The sequence below is a fragment of the Chlamydotis macqueenii genome, chromosome 4, assembly GCF_036417535.1.
Source record: "Chlamydotis macqueenii isolate bChlMac1 chromosome 4, bChlMac1.mat, whole genome shotgun sequence".
NCBI lineage: Eukaryota > Metazoa > Chordata > Aves > Otidiformes > Otididae > Chlamydotis > Chlamydotis macqueenii.
In genome coordinates this window covers 55121137-55148561 of record NC_141559.1, presented here as the reverse complement: position 1 = coordinate 55148561, position 27425 = coordinate 55121137, and the positions used below count along the sequence as shown (strand labels likewise).

The window sequence follows — 27425 nt, the reverse complement described above, 5'->3', positions numbered from 1 at the left end:
ACAGGTGATTGAAGAAGGGAAAAAAAAAAAAAAAAAAAAGGTGGCATCTAGTAGGCAGGAACCTGTCAGATGAAGAATCCTAATGCAATTCTTCTGCCGGTTACTTCGACAAACCCACTACTGCAGTAATCTGGGGTTTTGCAGAGCAGCAGTGAGGTTGTCTAGCAATGCTCTACGTTACACAGCACAGGCGAGCCAGAGTTCTTGACCTCTTCCCAGAATTTTCCAGCCTTGGCACACCCCTCTCACCCCTTCCTTTTTTCCGTTTCAAGGAGGTCCGTGTTGAAAGGATCCGCGCAAATACACACATTGATTGTGAGATATAATAAATCTTATCAGCTTGTTCATCTCATCCTGTGGCAACAGTCAATTATGTTCATTTGATTCAGGCTGGTTTGAAACTGAGCAGAAAGCATCTCCTGGAAAGCTTGTCTTGACTGACAAACCCCAGAAGCTGATGCAGCCAGAGCTGTTATTCCCAACAAGAAGATGCCTTGAGAAAATTCAAACAATAAGGAAACTCTGGCTAGGCCTCAAATCTGGACTGTGCTCTGAGCCCGTATGAGTAAAATAAAGCGGTGAGCAGGAAGACTGCCACTCCAGGAAGGTGGTGGCGCTGGGGGATGCTCTGTTTGGGCATTCCTACTGCCCGATCCACCACTTCGAGAAGCATCTCCTGGCTGGACTGCTGAAAAGGCAAAAGGTGTCAACAGAAAAACCCTGTAAAGCCCAATTAATCTCCCTGAAAATGGGCCTAGCATGAGTCCTAGAAGCACAGGGCTAAGCTGTAATTTCTCCTGTCATTGGTGAAGGAAAATTTCAGGGTTTTTTTAAATGCGATGTGATGTCTGGTTTTCATAAATCCTGCAGTTAAGACTCCTTTTCTCCAGAAAACACTGCTCACCTTGTTCAGAAAGGCAGACAGGAAAAGGCTGTACATGGGTAGTAGCTTTATTTTTGGTTGGTTGGATTTTTATCTTGGGGGGGTTAAGTTTTGGTTTAAAGCAATCCCTAGAAGCAGAGCTCAGCAGAGGCGAGAGGCTGTGTCCCGGGAGAGCAGGAGTGCGCAGCTCCCAGTAGGGGGAAGCGTCCAGCAGCGGAAAAGCGCCCCAGAAAAGAGGGACAGGCAAGGAACCCCGGCAGCACCCCGCTGCTGCTGAACCACCACCTATACATACCGGAGCAGATCCAAGAGGGGTTTACAGCGCACAGCTATCCCTCTCCCCCTCTGAAAGGGCCTTGCCATCCATTGTTTCGGTTTACTCTTCCTCCTCCGCAAGACTCTCGGTGGATATGAAGCCATACAGTCATGTCATCTGGATTTTCTTAGTGTAGTATTAATGCTTCCTCTTTAATATTAACATTCCGGAAAGGAAAATTACTCTAATTTATGTCATAAATTCCCAACTCATTCAAGAATAACACTGTCCCAAATTACCTTCTTATTACAAGCTTTTATAAATTCAGGCATGCAAAAAAGTTATGGGTTGTTTGGGTTTTTTTTAATTAATATCTACAGTTGGCATAAAGGAAATATTTTTTAAAAATTGAAAATATCACAAAGATACAAGAATTATCCCCCTAAAGCTTAGTTTGTAATTAATTCACTGTTAAGAAAAACGTCACTGATATCCTTCAGATGCTTGTTCCTTAGTTAAAAATACAAAAGAAAAAAAAAATTTAAAAAATCAAGAGAATAAAACCAGCCGTTAAAAAAAAGGAGACTTTAATCTTCTTCCCAGTTTTGGGAATTCTTGCTGCTCTTTTCTTTGCCACAGAAGCACAAATAATCTTTCATTTTAAATTCACATCATACATGACTGTTCAAAGAATCCTGCAGTGGTGTGTTTTACGGAGATCACTGGAACTGCTGTTCCATCAGCTCACAGGAAAGGGGGCCGGGGGGACACAACTCAGGACAGTCTCCTCTCCCCAGCGCAACAAAGCACAGCAAGTAGGAGTGGGAAGGACACAGTACCAAAGAAAGGACAAATGGAAATCCGACCTTTGCTTGTCCTGAAACCTTAACTACCCGCATAATCGTTTGCACCACTATTTGTACCGTCCCACAGACCAGAACTCCTAGGATTCTCTGCCATGTGGTCTGCAAACTTGTGTACTAAGAAATTCCCTGTTTTACTGGTTTAAAAAACAAGTTTCTTGGGCATGGACTAGGAGAGGAAACAGGAGTAGAAAGAAATGAAGTGACCTGTCCAAGATCATGCTGCAAGTCAACAGCAGAGCCAGGACTGGAATACAAGCCCCCTCACCTCATGGCCCTCCTCTATGCTCAGGGTTGTCCAAGTCCCACCAGTACCAGGAGAGTACTGCATCATCACATCATGCCCAAAAGCAAAGGTGTGGCTGGAGCGGGGCTGCTTCTCCATCCAAACTGTAACAATTTCAGCACTTGTAAACAAAAGTATTAATCAGTCCAAAATAGGAATAACAACCTCAGAACTAAGGAGGATTGGGAGAAGTATGTATTTTCAAGTGCCATTAACATGAGACATTGAAATTTTACTATTATATATCCAGGAATGTTCTAATTTTTAACTAACTCCCGTTCTCTACACCCCAGCACACCTCTCCTACCACCTCTCATACAAGGGCCTATGGAAAGATTTTGCGAGAGCCACGTTTCAAACATCTGGCCTGCATATCAATATTTTCTGCATCACATTCATCAACAAGATCACCTCGTTCTGAACTTGTTATTTTTCCCTCCAATGCAAATCCAAATGATTTAGCAGCTCCATCTGCTTCGTCAAAAGCACCCAGACACCTCAGCTCATTGCATTGCTTTAGGCACAGCAGCCCAAATGTGAAGCGTGTTATGTTATAGTTTTGCATCTTTATGGAAAAATGCCTGCTGTGAGAATCCAGTGGTTCTTTGTATATTACATTAAATATATATATATTTTAAATAAAAATCTGGTCTTTTTCTGACATTTTAACACCAGATTGACTTCCAAGAAGCTTGCAGACTCCAAAGACTGGAGAAAGGATGCAAGAGTGGAAAAACGGGCAATAAAACTCTATTCAGCAAGTTCCTGAAATGTGCATAAACAAATTAAGTATTCAGTCCATTCAGCAAAATACGAGAAAACATCAAAAGTGTTCCTGGGTAATAAAAGAGCAGATTAAAAGAGAGCAAACACACATATTTCTTCAGTTGCCCACAGTTCACTATCACGTAACTCTTTACTTCTTCTCGCATGCCGCAAACCCGTGACCAGGATGCAGGCATCTGAACCCTGACTTGGGGCTTCAGGGAGCTGTGGGGCCTCCACACACCTCAGCTCCTGGCTTGCAAGAGGTAGAAAACTGTACAAGATAAACCTCCACCAAGATAAACCCATTACTGACAGCAGGATGCATCCATGTGATAAAATACCAATCTTAAAAACACAGGGTAAGTGCTTTGAGAAACAAAGTGGTGAAAATGTTATCAAACGGACACTGAGAGCTTGATGTTTGTTCATGCAAGCAGACAACTCCCAGAAGCCATCGCACGTATGCTTAAAATCAGAAGCTGAAATTGTTAGAAATTCCTCCAAAAACATTGCATGGCTTATAAAATACAAAGACCAGCAAGAGAGCTGCAATCAATATATTTTTTTTTAATTACCTCTGCCATTAAGCTTTCACTACAATTTCCACTTCCATTATACATCATCTGTTTGAAAGGACAGGGTGGCTATTGCTTTTCCTAATCAGAAACCAACAGTTCTGATCAAGAGTGGATGTCTTTAGTTTTATGTCTATGAACTGTTTCATTTTTATGTGCATTTCCATCTGTATATAAAAATGAATAAAATATTTTGACATAATTCTCAAAGAGCATAACTCTCAACTAACATTCACATGGGAGCAGCAACATATAGTACAGCAAACAATTACTCTGGAAGATTTTTGAGGCTACTAAAAATAATAAAATTAAAAACTCTAGAACAGTTATCTTCTCTTTAAAAAAAAGCATAAATTCCCTTTCTCACAAAGAGAGCACTTTCAAAGTACAGTGACTTAAGCAGCATGTGGCATTTACATTTTCAGCTAAATCTTTAAAGAAGCCCATTATTTCCTTAGATTTGAGAAAAGAACCCTGCTTTATTTCACCACACCAGCCATAAATTATTCATTAATTCTGTTTGCTAACTCTGTAACTGAGCCCAGATGTTTCTGCTGGAGAGGCATTCCATAAGAAAAGTTAAATATAGCAAGCTGTGTGGAACGAGCAGACCTCTCTCTCTCCCCACCACAGCATGCTCAAATATTACTTGAGAGAAAATAATGAAAACATTTGAAAAATATTCTGAATATGTGAGTCTGAAATGCCACAGTCTGATCACAAAACTTCACGTAAAAGAGCCCCCACACATTCCACTTGAGTGTAACTGAAGTTACTGGTCCTGTCTCTGGGAAAGGTGCTGGCACTTTCACTCGCCAGAGTAAACAGAAGATTTACAAGCAGAGGAACACTCCTTACCATGCATCATTTACAAATATAAATCAAGACTTAAGTTTTCAATTACAAGAAACACTTCCAAGCCAGCTACCAACGGCAATAACCATCTTGATGAAGAACTAAGAAATTCCATAGAATGCTCTCACGGAACTGACACAGAAACTTAATGGTGGGAATTTTAAATCCATTTCAGTGCTTCAGAAGAACTTCAACCATTTCACACTATCAAAGATGATTAATGCTGACATTCATAATCCAGCACTAAGAACGTAGTCCTGTTGAACAGAATGGAAACTACCACCTTCAGCCACCCATTCAGCCACTAATATGGTTTCTAGTACTAGTCAGCAACTGTCTTAAGCTGGTTTGGAAATGCCTGTTTTAAATTAGAAGCTATTCCTAATCATTACATAGTTGGAGAAAAAGTGAAAGATGAAGCGTTGAACATCGCAGAGCCATGTTCTTTGGAGTTTGGAGACTATTCTTGGGCACACAGCACTTCTTCAGTTGTTAACAATGATCACAGAAGGTATTTTGAGAGGTCATCTAGTCCCTGTGCTCTGCTTCAAGGCAAGATCAAATCCTGCTACTAAATCCTATTTAAATCAATATTTGCCTAATCTGTTCTTAAAAATTTGCAGCGTAACAGATTCTGCAAGGTGACTTTGCAGAGGGAGGGTATTTTGGGGAAGCTGTTACAGAATGGTGTGGTAATGATGCCATTGCCTTGGTACCAGGTATCAACTGCTGTCATCACACTTTGTTGCACTTGTACCTTGTAGACCGTCCTTGTTGTTCTTTAAGCACCTGTGTCCATAGAAGACTTTGCAAAATATATTAAGTCTAACTTTACTGTTCACAGAGGGCACCTTCCCACTAGCTAGCAGAAACGCAAACAAACCTCAGTATACATACTGTCAGCCACCTTAGAACACAGTAACACTCTGCTGGCTGATCCTAAAAACATGAAATCATAATTTTAGCATGAGAAGGCGTACTAGCACTAGTTTTAGTCTTCTCCATGTCAATAATGTTAGAAATAATGGAGTGGTAGCACAGGGCAACAATATCAGGGCAATAAGTATCAATTTTTTTTTTCCTAGTCCATGCTGCTAGAAATTTTCTTTATTTCTGGTAGTACTCAAAGTTAGAACAAACAACAGCTACCACAGCATGTCTACCATAGGTGGTGACCTCTTCATTTTGCTATGTAGACAGATCTTAAGAACATCTCACTTCTACTTCAGAGGTCAGCTGGAAAGCAGCCAACAAGAAGACATACAGAACAAATTTTATTTAAGTTAGTCATCCCAGCAACAACTTACAATTGAGTAACACTTACCCTATATGGGTAAGTGTTTCCTCTGCAGTTCCTAAGGAAGAAGAGAATTATGCAACATGAAAACTAGAAACTGGGCCCAGGTACAGCACATGTGGGAGATGAAGATGACAAAGGATCTGGAGGCTCTCAGAAAATAAAGGCCATTTGTTGGAACAGTGGAAAGTCTTCTCTGAAATATTTGGTGGGGGGAGAAGAGGGAGTAGAGTGCAGGTGTGAAGCACCAAAAGGAGTCAAAATAGAAGAACAGAAACTACATTAGAGAGCTCACCTTGGAAAATCATTTTCTAATATATGGGGTGAACATTATAGCAAAGAGAAAAAACTTTTAATCTCCTTTGCACTGCATGAATTTCCAGAGCACCGATGAGCAAATTTTTTTTTTTGTGGAGTGAAACTAGCACCTGGTGTATTTCCTGTTTTATGTATGGTAACAGAAGCTGCAGGAAAGTTTCAGTCCGGACAGCTAAACTTAGAAAGTGAAATATCAAATCTGATGTACCTTACGAGAAAAGTCTTAGCTACAAATCATTCATAGCTAAGAACAATTGTTCAAAATGACTGCTTTTAGGTTGTCCTTGTTTAAGCAAAAACCAGGCCCACATGAAGCTGTCTGTATACCTAAAGTTGTGTCTAATTATCTTTCTCCACAGGTATTGTGTTTGAAAATGGGGATAAAACCTTAATTTAGAATCATAGAATCATAGAATCGTTAGGCTTGTAAGGGACCTTTAAGTGTCATCTACTCGAACCCCCCTGCAAGAAGCAGGGACATCTCCAACCAGATCAGGTTGCTCAGAGCCCCATCTAACTTGGCCTTGAACGTTTCCTGGGATGGGGCATCCACCACCTCTCCAGGCAATCTGTTCCAGTGTTCCACCACCCTCAGTGTAAAAAATTTAAAAGGTAAAAAAGTTACAATTCAACATTGTAAAAAAGTTAACAGGTATGCTAACAAGAATTCAACATGCAGCTCACTTTATAAAGAGGCTTATGGGAAAAGGAAGCCACACTTAAGACCTACCTGTTTGTATGACCTGTTACTTAGGCAGAAAAAGAAATGTCACAAGGGAGAATTCTTGGTGTTCAATGTGTACTAATTTCTATTACAGTAATCTACAGCAATTTAGACAACCCAAATCTAAAAAGTTCTTGAGAATCTTGAGATTCTTGAGAATCTCCCACTTATCTGGCCTGCTCACTTAATGCACACATGCAGAGGATAATATTCCAGCACAATTAGGAGCAGATGAGTTTTTGTTGCAAGCTTGATTTTTTTTTTTTTTTTAAAGATAAGACTTGTTCTTTGTTCATTTTTTTCCACAAAGAGATAACAAACATATTCAACATCTTAAAAAAAGAAAGAAGAAAAGAATGTTTACTTTGGTTGTGCTAAGCAGCCAGGTGCTATAATACTGCAAGTTTCATCTGTAGTCTTCAGCGCTGTAAGTTCCACCATGTTAACCATCACATCAGTCTTGTGGCCAGGAAGCTTGGGAAGCACAGAAAGTATTTTCTCTGCAAGATTGTCGCCATGATGACCAACTGCTCCTGGGGGAAAAAAAGACCCAAAAACTGTCAGGCACATAACTAGAAGCAAAAAAAACCAACCCAAAACAAACAAACAAACAAAACCCCTAAAACCAAAACCAACAACAACAAAACCCAAAACACACAAGGAATTGAGAACAAAATAATTACCACATGTTCTGGGGAGAAGGACACTGGTAGTCACAACATCAAGACCACATTAAGCTTTTCAAAGATATTTTGCTACAAAAGTAAAATTAATTTCTGGAATGTCTGAAGTTAAAAGCATTGATAACATTTCAGAAAGAATCATTTAAAAAGCATAAATTAGACATAGTTTTACAGTTGTTAGATATTCACTGATTTTGCAATATGCAAATATGAAATATGCAAAATATTTCTCTTCAAATAAGAAAGTTGTTAAACAAGATTTGCAATGGTTATTTAAAAAAAAAAGCAAGCAAACATTTATATAAACATGCTCACATGCAAACTATACTTTTCTACTTAAACTAAAAGGACTGTGCTTAAAAGGATAGCATATATAGCTATCCAGACAGACTGGCATACTATTAAAATAAAAAATTACAAACATACTACCATCAAGGTCATCCCTCCTGTATGGACTGAGGGCAACACAGGTGAAACGAACATGAAATAACTAAAACAACCCAAGTCACATCGTCTAAAATGTCAATTTGACCATGTTCCAAAGGAAACTCCAAATTCCATTTGGCACCTTTTCTTCAGCTCTCCTGATTTCAAACACACATGTTCTTCTTTCCATTCACCAACTCTCAACACAGACGCTAAAACCAACTTACAAAATATTAAGACTGTAAGCCAAGCCAAAGCAGAAAAACATGACACACTACAGATGAAAAAGCCAGAGAGGGAGACTGGAAACCTTATTGCCTTTAAGTCAGGAACAAGTTGAAGGTACTTATATTCTGCCACTTTAGCTACAGTTCAGCTATCACTACAGGGCTGGACACCGGCACTGAGCTTCTATTGTTCTCCTGGCTTCACTCACAGGAGAACAAGGACTCTGAAGCCACCTTTGAGAGGCAGGAAAAAGATCTTTCAAGCTATGGTCCCCCTCCATCAAAGTCTGTCCATGTGGCACCCTATCTGCCCTCACTTTTCATCATTGCCAAAGACAGGGGTCTGTTTCAAGAGCCAAAGTAGCTTCACACACTCCATCAGTCCAAACAGGGCCCTTACATCAAGAACATTAGCGGAGTCAGATTATGAACTGCTCTTGGATAAGCAGAGGTTGTCTCCAGCAAGTCTACAGCAGCCAGGTATCCATGCTGTAAAACCACCTCATGGTTTATCAACTATTCTGAATTGTAGAAGTTGAAAAAGAGAAGCAAGGATTAAAAGGGAGGAGAAAAGTAAAGTCAAGTTCCATGCTGCCAATGCTTCCATCCACAGAAGGCAAGGAAGGCACACATGTCCAGCATGTGGTGATACTGCAATGTGGACACCTGGCCGCTCAGCTGGATAGAGATTACCAATTTGTACCACCAGAGGTTGTAATAGTCACAGAGTGACAGCAACTTTCCTTTCTACCGTCCCCAGACAGATTTAGACCACTGAAGTACAGATGAAATGAGCTGGGTTGTCTTTGTGACTCCCTAAGCCATCTGCTCTCCAAAATCCCTACATTCTTCTTACTAGGTCAGTCACTTGTCAACCACGCTGCAGTTATCAACACTCGCAAAGTTGCAGACATGGAAAACAGATGGCAGTCTTCTGAACCTCCACCCCCACGTGCTGGAAGCAGTGTCGGTCTCTCCACACTTGCTGCACGTGAGCAACATTTAGCTAGACAAGACATTTAGCTAAACTGGGAACACCTCAAATGCAAATAAACCCACATTAATTATTAACATCCCCCCTCTCTACTTGGTAGAGGGGGAGAGTCTCAGTGCATTTAAGGTGCTTCCACAATTAGCAAAGTGCCATCCTTCCCACAACTGCTACTCCTTGGAAGCTCCCACTGGTCTGCAGGCGCTAATGGCTTTTGCTCTGCCTCATGGAATCAACAAGAAAACATCTTCTGGAGCTTCTAAAAATTCCTATCACCCCTAACCAACTATGCAAACCAACCAAGGCTGGAAAGACAATTAACCCTCATGAGACTAGGACAGGAAATCACAGGGACTCGCTTTTTTATCACACTGACTTCAGCAGGGTGCATGGGACTGGTTTCCATCCTTTCTCCTTGTCACCATTGAGGACAATCAACAGGCCGCTCAGCAGTTTCTCATGACCAGCGGTGTTCAAGGCAGCTGGCAGCTTTAATGCTGCCAACATGCACACAGATTGGGTGTTAAAGTGACAAGGAAAAATTATCTGACCAATGCAAAATAGGAGCCTTCACACGAGGCTAATACCCAGCTTTGAGGATACAGGAAATCTTACATATCGCACTGTTCTAATTTTACTTTGCCTGCTCATTAAGAATTACAAATTGAAATACATGACATTTGATACAGGTTGCAGCTGGCACAATTGGCTAAGTCTACCAAGCAGTTCTTTAACAGCAGCCAGGAACTTATTAACTACACCCTCCCTTCCCCCAAAAAGGCATCAATGACATGCATACAAGCAAATATTTTCCTAAACCCAGTATCAGCCCTACATCACACCACTTGTACCCCAATTCTTATGTTCTCCTACTGGTTCTGCTGCCTTATTCAAAACCAAAACAAACAAAAAGCAGCTGATTTAAGGGGCAATTGAACATCACTGATCATCACAAAAGCAACATGAGAGCTTGGGCAATGGGAAGATTTTAAAGTCAGTTGCTAAACATGAGGAGCTTGAATTAGACAGCAGTTCTCCTACAAAGGCGTTGCTCACTAGCCAACAACTAATGGAGCTAATTTCTACTGGGGGCTTTTCTTTCAATCACAGTTTAAATATAAGTTATTGTGCACCAAAACAGTATGCAGGGCATATCTTGCCCCCACTATCAAGCTTTCTTAACATCTGCTGTTTTAATTACTTTGTAGATTAATTCAGGACTGGTGATTTTGGAAAGATGCACAGACAAACCCATCCCAATTTTCATGATGTTTCAACACTGCACAGTCACCCAATGCTTTTCTGAATAAGATCACCACTAGGAAGACTTTGCACTAAAGGACTCGAGTGAAACAATTCCTATGATTCAGCTTTCTTAGGCAATGCATCACCTCAGTGACAGCAGGGTTTAAAATATCAGAAGGCAGAAATGTTTAACACATAATCTCTTGAAAACAGCTGGATATTTGGAGCTCCCGGTCCAAAGCTTATCAATATTTTGCCATATTCTTTCATCCAGTGTTAGCTTAAGCTGACTTTGTTAAACAGTGCTGGAAAGCAGCCTGCCTGTTCCCAGGAGTTCAAGGCAAAGCAGAACATCATTCTACCTTGCCAGAATAGAGATCTACATTCTCCTTTGCACAGACAAAGGAACATCAAAGTAGTCAGTTTCCTGTCCCACTAGGCTGGCTTTTGAACCTAAAAAAAACCAACCAAACAAACAAAATCAACCAACAACAAAAAAAAACCACACACAAAACTTGTAGCCCAGTAGTAGGAGCACAGTAGCCCACAGCCAAGCACAGCAGCATCAGAGTGCTGCCATAGAAATATGACAGATTCCCCATCTCTCACAGCCAGCTATTGCAACATATGTAAAGCATAGTAAATTTGGAGATAACACTTGAGCTCAAGGCTCATGTAATTTCCAAGTCCTCTGCAGTGACCTAGCCACCTGCAGTTTTCTTTAAATAGGCAAAACTCTTTCCATTTATTTGCTATCTCTACAAAGTCTCTATAATAAATTTAACATCTGAAGCATTTCAAAATCTATTACAAAAAAAAATGTGTGCCTATTCCACAATAGCAGAACCTTTACAAACCATGCCACAGCATAAGGTCTCCCCAGAGGCTTCTCTTCTCCAGGCTGAACAGCCCCAACTCTCTCAGCCTGTCCTCATAGGAGAGGTGCTCCAGCCATCTCCAGCTTCGTGGCCTTCTCTGGACCTACTCCAGCAGGTCCATGTCTTCCCTGTGCTGAGCACTCCAGAGCTGGATGCAGCACTCCAGGTTGGGTCTCACGAGAGTGGAGTAGAGGGAGAGAATCACCTCCCTCAACCTGCTGGCCACGCTTTTTTTGATGCAGCCCAGGATGCGATTGGCTTTCTGGGCTGCAAGTGCGCGTTGCCAGCTCATGTTGAGCTTCTCAATATTGTGAACAAAATTAGATTTTTTCTTGTTATTTCAAACAAAAATAATCAAAAAGAGATAATAGTCAGAATCAGACTTTACCAGAAATACATGGGCCTACGTTAGTCTTCGCCCTCATCCTTTTCTATGAATGGGATTACACGGTAGGCATGCCACAACTTTCTCATCACTGTAGCTACTCCCAGGAGCTGAAAGGAAATGGTACCTACACTTCATCAATGAGCGCCTGAACTGTGCATTTTTTATTTGTTAAAAGGCTGAAAACGTTACAGCCAGCACAAGGGTGTGATACAAAGGTGATGCCTGGCTGACAATGAGAGAGAGGATACAGAAAATTAAACCAGAGTTTGTAGCCTTGGCTGTGGCGATACACACAAAAGTGCTAGAGAAAGATAGAAGTGCTGTTGTTGATGGCACTGAACTATCCAGCTACAGCAACACCCATACAAAGGTTATTATTCAAAACTATACATTAACTGCATAGGCATCCCCCTGCTATTCATTCTTCCCTGTCTTTTGCTAACTGTATTGCATTTCAAAATCACCCACACATACCAGAGGGTGAGACCTCACTATTCCCTGCACTTCCTAAATGCTGCAAGGCACCAAGAGACTGGAAAGAGAAACATGTCAAGCTGTTCTGAACACCAATATCTAAAAGGCATCAGTGAGCTTACAAATGAAAAAGGAAATCTGGGAAGCCGGAAAAAGTGCTTCATAAAAGGTGTGAATGCTGGCAAGGTGGTGACTAAGAAACACATGGAAGGAGCATGGGGTTGCAATATGGTATCACAATGCAAATATTTAGGGATGCAAATATTAGAGGAGAAAAATAAAGAGGAATTAAGGTGCCAGAGTTACCTCTGACTTCAACCAATGTCACTTATCCGAGCACCACTCTAGCTGGGAAGATTTATTCTGCTTTTTAAAGCAAAGGCAGTGAACTTTAAAACAATAAGTAGGCAAACAAAAGCAGCACTACACATATATACAGATTAGGGACAGCATCAGTAATGAAGATTCATACAATCACAATTCAAGAAGTGAGCATAAAGTACTAAGCCTGAGATCTCCCCAGGGCATAAAAACACGTCCCACCTCCTGGGGCACTGCTTTATCCCTAAGATCCTACTTTGCAGGGGCAGGCTCTATCTGTGCCATCCCCAGTTGAAGCTATGGGTGAGGGCAGCAAAGGCCATAAAAATGAGATCCCTGTTACAACTCAGCTAAATGTTACACCATACAAGACAAAAAGGAGATCTATTTAACTTAATTAAGTCTTTTCCTCTCTATTCATTCAATACAGCATGCATAAGTAATGCTGAACACACACAAAAATTAGATTATAAAAAGTATTCACTAGAGCTCAATCCAAGTTTTAAAGTAATTGCTCAGAAGAGATTCTTTGCCTCATGGAACCTAGAAAACTAACCTAGTTAGTTAAATGCCTTCTGGGTTGTTTCTTTTTTTTAATATAAAAATGTGCTATTTTATATGTGACTAACATTTTATTTTAATAATTATCACAACAAACATAATACAGTTTTGTGACACTGACACCAGAGATTCTTTACCAAACTGTACTTAATACTTGTTTAGTACGTTCTTTAAAGTGGAAAGCTCTTATAATGTATTTAAGTACCAGTATTTTCCCTTAGTTCAGCTGTTTGCAATTGCAGCACCAGAAAAGGCACTTTAAAGACATCTTGATTTTTACTATTAGAAATCAATTGATTTTACCATTTGTTATTCTAGCCTAACATCTTATTTGCTCTAGGTAAGAATGGAACTTGAGCCAAAAATAAGACATCTGTTAGTACAACTCCTTTAGACATCATCGAGAGCTACCTAAAGTTGTATTCCATCCAGATCTTTGAGTTAGAAAATATTTGCCTCCTGATAGCCTATTCAGAGTGATTCAAAGTCACCTGGTTTGAAGCAGTAGCCTGACTTAATCAGAGAGTAGCTCAGCACCCCTGAAGAACTTCCAGGTTTTTGTGGCAGTGCTTGGAATACAAAAGCGTTCTCATAATCCATGGATACATAACCAGTTCTTGTATCTGCAGCCCATATGTTGGACAAGAATCAGGAATCAATAAGACATTTACAAATCAAATCTAAAATCTGTCATCTTTAGAGAGGGAAGATTTAAAAAGTTGTTTGAAATGAGCTGCAAATGAGAAAGTCCACCTTGAAGACTTCCACCTGCACCAAGCTGTTATTTAGAAAAAAAAAAAAAATATTTTTACACTGCTGACTGCAAACAGACATCATAGCCTGAAAAACATCCAGTGCCCTAGTTGCCAATACCAAGCCAGAAACATGCAGATATGAAGCTTTAGCTTTTACAAAGTGTAAGGCTGAAATTCAACAGACTCATTCACCTGAAGGCCAAGCAGTGGAGTCAAGGGTAGGGGGCCAGGGGAGAGAGTGTATAAAAGGCTGAACACAGCTAAGAAAAGTAAGGTACAGCTTAATTCTGCCACTTCCCACTTCTTGACAACTGATTTCACAACTTAAATGCTATTCATTTTGTGTACTTTTTACCGCACAATTTCTAGCAAACCAATTTAACAAATCTCATTGTGTGGCACCAAATTCAGGTCCATATAGTGCTTTACCTCTGAAATGCACTGGATTTTTCCACCTTCAGTTTGCACTGTACTTAATGATAAGAATATGGTACCTTTGAAGGTTCCTTCCAACCCTAACCATTCTAGGATTCTATGTCCAAAGCATAGGAAGGCTTCAATTAAACTGTCAATGAATTCTAGAGATATTTGTTGGTAACAAAGGAATGGTTGTATGAAGGGATCTTGGTCTCAGTTACAAATACTGAATATAATAATACTTCAATTTCTCATCCTTACTCCAAAAGGTTTGATGTATCCCCTCCAAAATCTGCCCCACCACAGCCCTGATTTTTCTCGGAAAAATCGTCTTCTGCTGAAGATCATTGAATAGTTTGGGTTGGAAAGTAGCTTTAAAGGTCATCTAGTCCAACCCTGGTCTGGTTTTATTTAGTGAGGGTGGGCTACAGTGGTAGCTTCTGTAAGAAACCACTAGAAGTTGCTCCCGTTTGTTCAGTGGACTCGGCCGGGCCTAGGGCGGACTCGCTGCTGGCCAAGGCCGAGCTGATTGGTAGCAGAATGTTCCGTGATAACGCCTCTGCGATAACATATTTAAGAAGGGGAAAACAGAAAAAAAAAAAAAAAAAGAAAAGAAGAGATGATGTGAAGAAGCTGAGAGAGGGCAGAGAGGGGGAGGCACGAGCCTTGTGGGCCTTGCAGGCCTCACCCTCTGGCGTCCCGCCAGGCAGCCGACTGGGCCCGACTCAGCCTGGCCCGGCTGCAAGAAGTGGAGAGGAGATGAGCTGGATGATGTGAAGAGAACCTGAGAGGCATCTGCCTGCCTGTTATGAAAAATTTTTCTTGTGAGAGGAACGGCTGCAGATGCCAAGGTCAGTGAAGAAGGAGGGGGAGGAGTAATGCCGCTCCTGGCCAAGATTCCCCTGCAGCCCATGGTGATACCATGGTGGAGCAGGTTGTTCCCCTGCAGCCCATGGAGGTCCACGGAGGGAGAGAGATCCACCTGCAGCCCATGGAGGACCCCACACTGGGGCAGGTGAATGCCTGAAAGGAGGCGGTGGCCCGTGGAGGACCCGCTGGGGCAGCTGTTCTAGAGAGAATGCACCCCGTGGAAGAGATGACCCACACCGGAACAGTTTCATGAAGGACTGTGGCCCGTGGGAAGGACCCCACGATAGAGCAGAGGAGGAATGTGAGGAGCTCTTCTCCCAACAATGAAGCAGCGGCATAAAACAACATGTGATGAACTGACCATAACCCCCATTTCCTCTTCCTCCCTGTGCCGCTCGGGGCGGGGGGGGGGAGGTAGTAGAGATAATGTTAAGCCTGGGAAGAGGGAGGGGTGGGGGGAGGTTATCTTGTTCTCTGTCATAATCCTGCTGTTTTTAGAAATAAATGAGTAGTTTTCCCCAAGTCTACTCTACGGTAACATTAAGGATTTTCTCCCTGTCCTTATCTCAAACCTCAAGCCTTGTTCTTATATTATCTCCCCCTATTCTCTTTGAGGGTGGGGGGAGTGAGAGAGAGAGACTGTGTAGTCTGGCCCGGACTGAGGCTGAACTACGACAACAAGCCTGCAAGGAGCAGGGACATCTTCAACCACATCAGGTTGCTCAGAGCCCCATCCAACCTGGCATGGAAAGTTTTCAAGGGATGGAGCATCCACCACCTCTCTGGGCAACCTGTACCAGTGTTTCACCATCCTCCTAGTAAAAAAAAAAATAATCTTCCTTATACCTGGTCTAAATCTACTGTCTTTTAGTTTAAAACCATTACTCCTTGTCCTATTACAATAGGCCCTGCTGAAGAGTTTCTCCCCATCTTTCTTCTAAGTCCCCTTGAGGTACTGGAAGGCCACTATAAGGTCTCCCCAGAGGCTTCTCTTCTCCAGGCTGAACAACCCCAACTCTCTCAGCCTGTCCTCATAGGAGAGGTGCTCCAGCCCTCTCATCATCTTCATGGCCTCCTCTGGACTCACTCCAGCAGGTCCATGTCTTCCCTGTGCTGAGCACTCCAGAGCTGGATGCAGCACTCCAGGTTGGGTCTCACGAGAGCGGAGTAGAGGGAGAGAATCACTTCCCTGAACCTGCTGGCCACGCTTTTTTTGATGCAGCCCAGGATGCAGTTGACTTTCTGGGCTGCAAGCACACATTGACAGCTCATGTCCAGCTGTTCATCCACCAGTACTCCCAAGTCCTTCTCTGCAGGGCTGCTCCCAATCCCTTCATCCATGCAGGAATTGATACCGGGGGTTGCCCTGACCCACGTGCAGGACCTTGCACTTGTTGAACCTCATGAGGTTCACATGGGCCCACTTCTCAAACTTGTCCAGGTCCCTCTGGATGGCACCCTTTCCCTCCAGCATGTTGATCACACCACACAGCTTTATGTCATCAGCAAACTTGCTGAAGGTGCACTCAGTCCCACAGTCTGTGCCATTGATGAAGACATTAAACAGTACTGGTCCCAACAGGGACCCTTGAGGGACACAACTTGTCACAGCTCTCTTGATCACTACCCTCTGGATGCAACCATCCAACTAATTCCTCATCCACCAAACAGCCCACCCATCAAATCCATCTCTCTCCAACTTAGAGAGAAGGATGTTGTAGAGGATCATGTCAAAGGCCTTACAGAAATCCAGATAGAGGACATCTGTAGCTCTTCCCTTGTCCACTGATGTAGTCACTATCCCAGACTTCACTTCCCAGATTTAGGCTGGTAACAATTATCTCTCCTAATGCCTCCTCAACAGCCTCCTTGTCAGGCAGCTGCCTGTCACCCACAATTTCCAGTTCTTTTTCTTGTTTTTAACTGTTCTCACCACCTAAGCGCAGGAATCCTTGCCTAGTTTCGCTAGTTCCCACCCCAAATGGGCAGTTCTCCCATAGTTTCATCTCAAGGTTCTTCATCCAAGTCCACCCTCCTGCAGTTTTTGCAGCAATCTTCCCAGCCACAGCACAGCATTAACCACCCAGATCCGTAGCTGCTCTTCAGCACATTGTTGACGACTACAAAACCTATAGCAGTGCAAGGACACACAAAGCCAAAACTGAGGGGAGGAAAAAAAGAAGAACATTCAGAAACACGTGAGCTGCCAGTGCAATATGGTGTCAAGCACTTGCTATGGATCACGTGGCAAAATTACAACCTGAATTATTGACTATGTGCAATGCAAACATAACCAGGCTCACACACTGTACGTGTGAGCAGATCTATCAATAACACGATGGGGTAAGTGAATGCAGCCACTCCTACATCAATTATTCTCTGAGTTTACTGTTTCCTCTGCAATATGGGTATTCCAGAAGTGGTACAAACTCTTTCTGGATCACTGATCCTTCGCCTTGCTGGTGACTCATTCAGTCACTCTCCCTCTTCCTGACCTTTTGATTTCACATCTTACCAGCTTAAAAGATGTCACCTCATTTACCAAGCTTGCAGGTTGATTACAATACATTCTCCTTCTGACAGCTTCCCAGCGGACCCTCACATCACTCCCTGCGCTTCTCAACTTTCACATCGATTCTGCATTAATCTGCAGTATTAAATTTACCATATGATTACCCTCATTTACTTTCCAGAAAGTGTTGTATAAACAATGCTGTACTGTTCTCATTCAAACATAATGTTTTCCAAATTAACACTACTAGCCATGTGCAATTGCTTCACTCAGAGACTAAGTATAATGCATAGCATATAAATCTTATATATATATATATATACACACACACATACAGAGACATTTTCAGGCATAAAGATACAGGTAAGTGCATATATAAATGTATATCTGTTTAGACAGGTATAATGCTAAGTGTGACAAGTAGATACACTGGGAAATGCTTTGCAGTAATCCACAAGGCAGTCTGAACCCTGCAGATCATTTCCTTCACACCTTGGGATGCCGCAGAGGCACAGGTAAGGTATGGAGTTTGCAGCCAAGTGGAAGTGCCAGAAACAACACTTGTGCAGAGCCTTCTGCTTCACTCTTGGTTTCCATGACCCACTGGGGAGCAAGGATGCATGAGTAACCACCACGGCCATGGTTTTACACAGGCTCCGGGGAGACCTTATAGCAGCCTTCCAGTACCTAAAGGGAGCTTACAGGAAAGATGGGGAGAAACTTTTCAGTAGGGCCTGTTGTGATAGGATGAGAGCTAATGGTTTTAAAATAAAGGGAGGTAGATTCAGGAAAAAAGTTTTTACAATGAGACTGATGTACCATTGGAAGAAGTTGCCTAGAAAGGTGGAATGTTTCCCATCCCTGGAAATGTTCAAGGCCAGGTTGGACGGGGCTGTGGGCAACCTAATCTGGCTGGAGATGTCCCTGCTCCTTGCTGGGGGGTTGGACTAGATGACCTTTAATGGTCTCTTCCAACTCAAACTGTTCTATGATTCTATGCTCCCAGGCCACGAGGACTCCTGCAACTACCTGAAAACCCCCTGATGGGTGGATGTGGGCCCACAGTGATGACAGCCCCTGCCAGCAGTGCGTTTCTTACCAGCGAGGTCCAACGTCCTGTCCACAAAGACAACGGAAGCCTTGTTGTTGGCCATCCTCCTCCTGTTCCTGGCTGGTGCGTAGCTCGCCAGCTCAGCAGCGATGACCCTGCTGAGGGCCCCCACGGCGAAGCTCTCCTCCCGCAGGCCCAAGGCGGCGAAGAGACCATCGAGGTCGCCCACCAAGTCCCGCACCGCCACCCGCAGCTCGGCGGGCAAGGCGCCCAGCCCGACCTCCGCGGGGCCGTGCCCGCCGGGGCCGGGCAGGGGCGGGAGGAGTGCGGCCAGGGCGGGCAGCAGGCAGAGCTCCGCCGAGACGGGCGCCAGGAGCGGCGGGCCCCGCAGCACCACCTCGGCGCGGCCGCCCTCGCCCATCCACCGCCGCAGCGTCTCCTCCAGCTCGGCCGGCCCGCCGCCCTCCGCCTCACCGCCGGACACCAGCACGCAGTGCCGCACGGTGCGCTGGCCCAGCACGCCGCGCACGGCGGCAGCGGTCCCGCCTCGCAGCGCCCCGCTCACCACGAAGACGACGCGGGGCCCCGCCGCTGCCGCTGCCGCTGCCGCTGCCTCCGCCTCAGCGGGCAGCGCCCTGACGCCCAGCGCCCCCGCCGCCAGCAGCTCGCCCGCCCCGCCGCCGCCCCAGTGCAGCGCCTCGGCGGACGCCGCGTCCAGGAAGACGACGGCCCGGCGCGCCCTGGCGAACACGGGCTCCCAGGCCTGCCGGCACACCCGCCGCAGCTCCGGCTCCGCCATAGCGGCGGCGAGCAGCGCTGACAGCCACAACACACCGCACGTGCCCGGCGCGCCGCCGGCGCCGCGGGATGACGCGCCGGGCACCGGTTGGCTGCTCGCGGGCCGGGAGGGGCGGGGCACGGCACGGCCCGGCACGGCCCGGCCCGGCGGTGTTGTCTCTCCGCCGTCACGGAACCGCAGGGGCGATGGCAGCCGAGTCGCCTGGGGTCCCCGGCCGGTGGGAGCGGGGTCAACGGCGGCGGTGGGGGATGCGCTGCGGTGTCCCCCCGAGGGGCCGCCCGCAGGGAGCAGCAGCAGCAGGGACAGGAGAGGAGAGGAGCGAGCAGGGCCTCTTCTTTTTGCTGGCATTGCCAAATTCTGACAGATGTTAACGTGTTTCTCCCGCCTCCAGTCTGTATTAGAAACTCTGCTACAGTGTGTAGCCCTGGCCAGTGCCAGAAAGGACATCTGAGCGCTGGCAGCTCAGTTTTGCCCGATGTTTTCCTGAAAAGGCCAGTAGCTTCCTTGGTCTTGCTCCTGGTAAATGTTAAAACAATTCAGCATGGCTATTTACATCGCTGCGGCTTTTGTGGTGCATCAGTATCTTTGTTATACAAAGAAAAGAACTGTTTTGCCCATACTTTTTTAAATGTACAGCACTGGAAAGGTGAAACTTCCATCGTCATTCCCTGTCTTATACTTTTGTATTTCTTGTGTTAGCATTAACAAATCCAGTGGGTGATGAGCTAGCAACAATAAATATTCTTTTTTAATAAATGCAACTTTCATGATACACAGTTGGGGATATACGACAAATTAATTTAATTCCATTTCTCCTTTAAAAAGCTGCTGATCTCAAAATCAGTTTCAAAGCTCACTAGAAAAAAAATGCCATAACATGTACATACAGTTTCTTCTCCCCAGAGAATGGGTGGCTTGCCTGCAAATCTGTGTACTACATGGTATTTTACTGGGGCAACCCCCTTAGTACAGAATGAGGAGGATACTTTTTCCGACACAGTGGGATTATCAGCAATAATAAAAAGATGAATGATTTAATTAGTTCATCTGCTGTCTTAACTAGTCTTCTTAGGTCTCTTGCAGGTTCAGCTGGTTTCAGAACACAGAAAAACACAAGAAATGTGAAATCACCAGGTTTCCTGTAATTGAATTAAAATTCTTCCTCCAGTTTGCTCCATGCACATTTCTACCCTGATGCATTCTTCCCTCTTCCAAACTCAGACTTACGTCTTTGTGCTGTTCCAACCCCAGTCTGTTATTTTAACCTTAGAGCATATAACTTCATGATGCTAGAACAATATGTAAGTTAATAGCCTTCTTGACTATTTTGATTTGAAAAAATGAATGCCAAGAAAGGATCGGGGATGGTTAACCACTGGGCACCTGGGCTTACACGCAAGTAAAATTATCCTCCTCTCAGACTGAATTACCTCAGAGATTATGTACGTTTGAGCTTTTGCTTTATGCTTGAGTACCATGGACAAAAGCTAGATATAATATGGCTTGTCCAGCTCTGTAGTTACCATTTTTAAAAGGCTGGAGGTTTTTTTTCAGACATACTGTCAAAACAGCAGATGCTTTTAAGAAAATAAATAGCTTTTTGACTTTATAAATACTGTATATATTACAACTAGTTCTACATATGCCAATGTTGAAAAAAAATGGATTACTATCCAGAAGACAAAATTAGGTTAATCAGTTTAAAACACAGTGTTTAAACTACAAAACAAAATTATCAAAATAGTTTTTACAACTTATTTTATCCCACGTGCAAATTTACAACTACTGTGTTAGGAAAAAAAAAAAACTGTATTAAAGGGCTCCCATAAACCTGGTATCCAGTTGTGGGCTTTTGGAGTGTAATCTGTGAGTTAAGATGTTGATGCAGTTCACAAAGATGTCATCTTCTCTCTTCAGCCTTTTAGCTGCTCAGGGCCTTGCAGGAGCCTGTTTTTTCAGGCCCCAACTGCTGCTCTCCCTCTGCACAGCAGGAAGGAAAAACTGCAACGTCCCTTCCAGAGGCTGGGATTGGTGGGAGTTTTTACCTTTAAGGACGGAAGTTAAAATGCCAGCACTTTGTCCCTGGAAGCAAAGCAGGAAACAGGTACAGAGCACCCAGTCTGTCCAGCCAGAGGTAGATAAAGATCTTCCAGGGAGTGGTGGAAGGCTGCCAGCTATTTTCAGGACTTAGCCTTCTTGTGCCAGCTTCCAATGTTCAAGCTGCTCAAGATGAATTTTTATGTGACCATCAGCTCAATGCGATGTCTATTTAAGGTTTCTACAAGGAAAACTGCTTTGAGGATCTGTGTTAATGTATTTTAAGAGACTTTATGTTCTACTCTTACTCCTGATTTCTCTGTGATGTTTTCCACAAAAATATTTTCTTTCTTCTTCCTTGTGTCTGCAAACAAATGAAACTATTAAGTTCTACCACGTCCTTTAATGTTGGCCAGAAGTGTGTTAAATGGTCAAGTAAACGAAACAGGAACAAAAAGAAAGACACTGATGCCCAGTAAGAGGTACTACAATACATATTTGTTTTATGAGAAATAAGTGTCTAGAAACGTTTTGGGTGAAAAACACCTTTGTTGACTACACTACTATATGTATAAAAAAAAAAAAAAGAAACTGCATGATGAAAACCTGCATTTATGATCTGTACATGACACCCAAACATTTAATTTCCGGGGGGGGGGGGAGGGGGGGGAAGAAAAGGTATTTTGAGAAGGTAGTTTGTTTACATTAACTCCAGTGAAATGTCATGCCATACCTGAAACTTTAAAGCAAGGTTCTCAATGCGGGCAATTCAAAAAATAAGCTTCCCCCACCCAGGGTTGTGAGGTGTTGATAATACAGTCAAGCCCTCTGGTCTGACTTTTCACAAGCTATCTTGCTGTAAAAAAGGGGTCTGTTTTTTAGTTTTCACAAACATCCTAAGACACTGAAGACTCCATTTCTACACACAACTGGTCAAAACTTGTTTGGACAGTTGCTGCTACTTAAATTTTCTAATGAGTCTTGCAGTTATTTACGCAGCATTCACGGATGTAAAGTGAGAAAGCAATCAGTAAAAACGGCTTGCCACTTCCCACCGCTTTTAAAAATACAGCAATTTATTCATGAAACGCATAGTTACACTCTGGAACATTTCACAGTACACTATGAATGTTAAACTCTTACTGGAGCTAAAAATAAAATTAGGCAATTTGTGGAGGGGGGAGGGGGGGAATCTATAAAGAGTTGTTAAACCTACAATATTACCTCCAGCTGGGAGAGCCCCTGAGCTGAGAGCTAGGACAGTACTGGTAGAAACAGCGGCATGCGTTCCTCCAGTGCTGCCGCTCCCCCGGCAGCTGCCATCAGCCGCGACCAGCAGCACGGCGCTGGACCGTACCTGCGTTTGGCCAAATCCTGCTTCTGGGGATGGGCGAGGATGTCCTGGAGGAGGTGGCCAGGCTGCCAGTGATCCCTGCCGAGGGGACGAAGGGGCGTTTGGGGGTGCGGAGGAGCACAAGGACCGCCGAACGCGACGGAGACAAAGGGCAGCGAGAGGAAGGAGAGGCGGCTGTCGCCGGCACGCCGCGCCTCGGGAGGGTGGGGAAGGCACGGCCGAGGTGAGTCCCGCTGACTGGCAGCCACGCAGCGGGCACCGGCCCGGCCGGGCCCGGCGGGCAGCGCAGCCCCCGGGCTGGGCCGCACGGCCGCTCTCCCTCTCCCTCTCCGGCCCGGCCCGCTGGCCCGGCGGGCGGCCGGGACGCCCCTCCGCTTCTCCCCACTCATGGCTGGCGGAGTCCCCGGCCTGGGAGGGCCCGTCGGGGAGCGGAGGGCGCCGGGGCCGCGCCAGGTCACCTCCCCTCGCCACCTGCCCGCCCTCCCAGCGCGGCCGGGCGCTGCCGGGCCGCCCCCCGCGTGCCCGTGCCCAGGGCGCCGCGGGGCCGGGCCGGGCCCGCTTCCTGTGCGTGTCACTCACTCGGCGGGGGAGGGGAAGCGCCGAGCAGGCGGCGGCGGCGGTTCCTCCGCGAGCGGTGCCGTTGGGCCGGGCGGCCGCTCGCAACTCCCCGGCCGCCGCTCAGTCGCGGCCTGAAGCGCCGGGGAAGGCCCGGGGCGGCGCGGCGGTGCTGCCGAGCGGCGGAAGGCCCCGGTGCCGCCGGGCCGGGCCCTCGCGTTCCGCGGGAGGCGGCCATGTCTACCGGCGAGGTGGAGCGGGTGTCGGCGGACCTCGGCGGGGCCGCCGGCGACGAGGAGGAGGAGTGGCTCTATGGCGGTACGGACCTTCCCAGACCCCCCGTCCTTAGCCCACCCGCACGCCGACCCGGCGCTCTGCCTCGCCGCCGCGGCAGGGAAGGTGCCTGGGTGTGAGTAGGCCGCGGCGTGCACCGCCTGGCTGGGCCGACCCAGCCCGCACCTGCCTGCCGAGCCGCGCTGGCCAGCGGCCGTTTAAAAGGGTCTCCCTCGTCCCGCTACCCCCGCGGCCGCTCAGTCCCCTCCTCCTGGCCAGCCCTCCGGCGGTACCGTCCCGGGCCTGTGCGCTGCCCCCTCCCCGCCGCCGCGGCGGTTCCCTGCCCCCACCCCCCCGCGCCACCGCTCGGCTACCGGTCTCTGAGGCGCCGAAGCTCTCCCTGATCGCTTTGCACAGGCCGAGGCGTGCTGGGCCTCCGCGGCAGGAGGCCCGCATGGCCTTCCTGCCCCGCACGCACCCCTGGGGCGGCCCGAGCCTCTCCCCGGTGCTCCCCTGCGCGGGCACTCGGCTGTGAAGTACTGAACCAGCCTTAACCTTTTATGCATAAACTTTCTTTACAACTTTAGGGACTTTCTTTACGTTCTTTATATAATGAAACCTATAAACTAAACCTTGCCTCTGTGGTTGACCTGTCACTATGGGGCACTGTGAGGGCTCAGGGGTCTGCCTGGCTGATTTCACAATTGAGACGTTTTGAAAATGTCTCGAGGGTTACTGGGTAGTAAACTGAAGTGTTGGCTAGTAATCTACATGGCAAGTTACCCGTCAGAGTTGGTATTCAGGGGATTTTTTTCCTAACTACTGTGTTTCTTTTCTGCTGTGGTAGATGAAAATGAAGTGGAGAGACCAGAGGAAGAAAAAGCTAGGTGAGTATCTAGACAACTGGAAGTCCTGTAGCATTGCTGCACAAAATTTGTATTCATTACATTCTTTTTGCCAGCTGCTTGGAAGTCCATAGTGCCTGACACACTCTGGTGTATTTAAAAATCCCCTTAGGATAGTATGATTAGTGTGCTAGAATGACTTGGCTTTTCTGTGAAATGGTTATGCCTGTGAAATTGGGACACTTAAGTATGAAAGTTTTATTTTAACTGTATGGACAACAATAGTCCCTCACAAAATGTCAACAGATCTTTTCTTTCTGTAATCATTGAGCTTTGCAGTCTTAGTAATGGATCAGGACTTCATTTGTTCTAGATAATTTAGAAATTGAAAGACACTCTGTCTCCCAAAGAGTTTACAAGTAGTTACAAAAAGAGGAATACAGAGGAGGAGTAGAAGACTATCGGTTAGTTTGATGTGCAGGTCCCATAATATAACTTTTCAGGGTTTTGGAGTTGGTTGTTTTTCTTTTATTAGTAAAAGAGTGTTTGAAAGAAAGTCAGAAAAAGCTTTGGAAGTATTTGGAGGAGCCTACTTGAGTTATAAGGAACTGTATGAGAGAAAGCATGAAGATGCTTCTTTGAAAATCTAAGTTGATGGAAGTTGGTAGCAAGGACTGACTGGAAATGGGAATCGTTCTCTCGTACTGAATGAAAGAAGTCTCACAACTGGTAAAGTATGGAAATTGTTGGTTGTCAAGATAAATTGAACAAACAACAGGGAAGCCAATGTGGGAAAACACACATTGTTATTTTCTATAAATGTTTCCAGTCCACAGAGATTTTCTTTCAGTGAGAATTCTTGAATTTAGTTGTCCTTGGTGGACTTCTTGTCCGTTAGCTTGCTCAGTCGCTTTTTTTAACTGGTGTCAACTTTTGACAGGCACAGTGGGATACAGCAGTAATGACCTCCACCACTAGAGATCATATAATATCATTTTGAGGCAGCTACTAGATGGAATTATTTGATTCTCATTAGTTCTTGTAGTGTAAGAAGCAGAGTTGTTTCCTGTCACCTTTTCCAGGTCACTGAACAGTTTTCTAGACCTCTGTTTCATTTGTCTTGAATCATCTATTTTCCAGGACAGAGAGTTCTAATTATTTTTTTGCTCTTTATTTGGAAGCTCTTCCATATCAATTGATTCCCTGTGTTCAGTTACCTCTTCTTGACTTGGTGCCTATTGTCAGTATTACTGTTGTTTTTAGAAACAGCCGTGTTTTACTCCAGTTTCTGGTTAATAGTGTCTTGCTTGGCATTTGTCTGCCTCAGTAGATAGTTATGGACTAAAAAACATAACAAATAGTAGCTTATGCATCTTTACAGTTGTGTTTGGAACTCTGGAAGCATGGTGACAATTTACCTGTTAAAAGCTTTGGTCTCTGGCCTCTCAGTGTTGGTATTCATCGTATATATAAAAGTCACGAGGTTTTATTCAGCTTCTGTAGCTAGTCTGTCATTTTACTGGGTAATGAAGTGAAATGGTCAAGCTTGAATCCTGGGGCCATACCTGGGCTGTGTTGGGTTTTGGTGCAATGCTCATGACTGGGTTTTTGCCAACAGAAGACAGGATCAAAATCATTCTATTCAATAAAATTGGCAGTTGCTCACTCCATTTCAGAAATATCTTTTCAGTGATAGAATATTATTTCTAAATGGCTCCCTGCTTACTCTGCTATTTGTGGTGCAATATCCTAACAGTTAATGGAACTGTGGAAATTAAAACATTGCTGTGTAAGAAACAGTGGTAGGTAAGTGCCCAGTGAGACAGCTCATTTGCATGAATTTGACAGTGCTAGTCACTTTAGGTGGACCAGTAGTTTTAAAATTTGTATGATTTTCAGTGTAGAGTTAAAATATAATTAAATTCATCATCCAACAGTAGCTATTCCATATGGTGGAAGAAAATTTTACAATGCAGATGTGGGAATTTTGAGTCAGTGCAACATTACCCGTGGGTATTTAAATGTTTTTTTTCCATTACGTCTTTGAAAAGTGTCGGTCTGCAGGGGGTAAAAAAAAAAAAAGCTGTTATTTTCCTTCATATATTATAAAAGATTTCACTTTGATATCAAAAGAGTATCCAGGTGTAGTGCCTTATTAGTTCCAACTATTCTGCAAACATCCAGTTGGTATGATTTAAGATTACAGTAGTGGAATAATATTTAGCTATCTTCTAGAAGTTTTTTTAATCAATTACTTTTTTAAATTAATGCAGAAGATAACTGGAGCTTTGACTCTTCTCTGGAATGATGGAGCAAGGCTTTTTTTCATCATTGGCTGATATATGTAGAAGAGTATGTGCATAAATACCTAGTTTCATCTTTTCCTATTTGTTTTTGTTTAAGTGTTCCACCTCCACCTGGAAGTGAAGAGGAAGCTGCAGAAAATGGCGTGAAAACGGTAGTTTTAAATGTGTTTTTGAAATACTGCTTTAAATTGTTTTGATTTATGGGGTATTTGTAATTTGGCTAGGACTTATAATTAAATGAATTAATGCATAAGTGCATGCCTTTGATTTTTTTTATTTTTTTTTTTTTCTGAAAGGTGTTTGACACTATCTGCAGAAACTGTGGAAGTTACTAACTTAGGAAATCAAATTTGCAGCTGCAGTCCACTTTTAAAATCTAACTTACAGAAAATAAATAAATAATACTTCCAGTTTTTGGGGGTGAAGATGGTGCTTCAAGGCAGGTGTCTTTTCTCAAAGACATCCATTTCAAACTGATACTCTATCTGTTTTTCCTCACTGATAGGAAAATAAAATCCCCTAATCATTTTTTCTTTTTTGAACGTGATAAACAATAAGCATTTGCAGAGCTATGTGAAACTATGGATCAAGAGATGAATTACACATGCTTTTTGGAGGCAGCATAACAGACT

At 44.4% G+C, this 27425-nt stretch overlaps 2 protein-coding genes and 1 long non-coding RNA gene across 6 annotated transcripts in view; 1 reads left to right on the top strand and 2 right to left on the bottom strand.

Annotated features, from left to right (window-relative positions):
* Nucleotides 1-19423, bottom strand: part of SCFD2 (sec1 family domain containing 2) — a 205362-nt gene extending 185939 nt beyond the window's left edge. Inside the window, exons 1-2 of the mRNA XM_086746816.1 lie at nt 18673-19423; nt 7190-7358 (exon numbers count right to left, since the gene is read on the bottom strand). Coding sequence (XP_086602942.1) covers nt 7190-7358; nt 18673-19423 — 920 coding nt within the window. The remainder of the gene's footprint in view (nt 1-7189; nt 7359-18672) is intronic.
* A 3092-nt stretch (nt 19424-22515) lies between these two features.
* Nucleotides 22516-23525, bottom strand: LOC147600993 (uncharacterized). The gene is made up of 2 exons (XR_015258570.1): nt 23394-23525; nt 22516-22892 (listed from the first exon to the last, which is right to left on the bottom strand). It is a non-coding gene; the product is annotated as an uncharacterized LOC147600993 (long non-coding RNA).
* Nucleotides 23467-27425, top strand: part of FIP1L1 (factor interacting with PAPOLA and CPSF1) — a 42288-nt gene continuing 38329 nt past the window's right edge. For all 4 annotated transcript variants that reach the window (XM_086747791.1, XM_086747794.1, XM_086747792.1 and 1 more), the window contains exons 1-3: nt 23467-23687; nt 24490-24529; nt 26891-26945. In XM_086747791.1, coding sequence (XP_086603917.1) covers nt 23606-23687; nt 24490-24529; nt 26891-26945 — 177 coding nt within the window. In that variant the 5' untranslated portion in view covers nt 23467-23605. The remainder of the gene's footprint in view (nt 23688-24489; nt 24530-26890; nt 26946-27425) is intronic.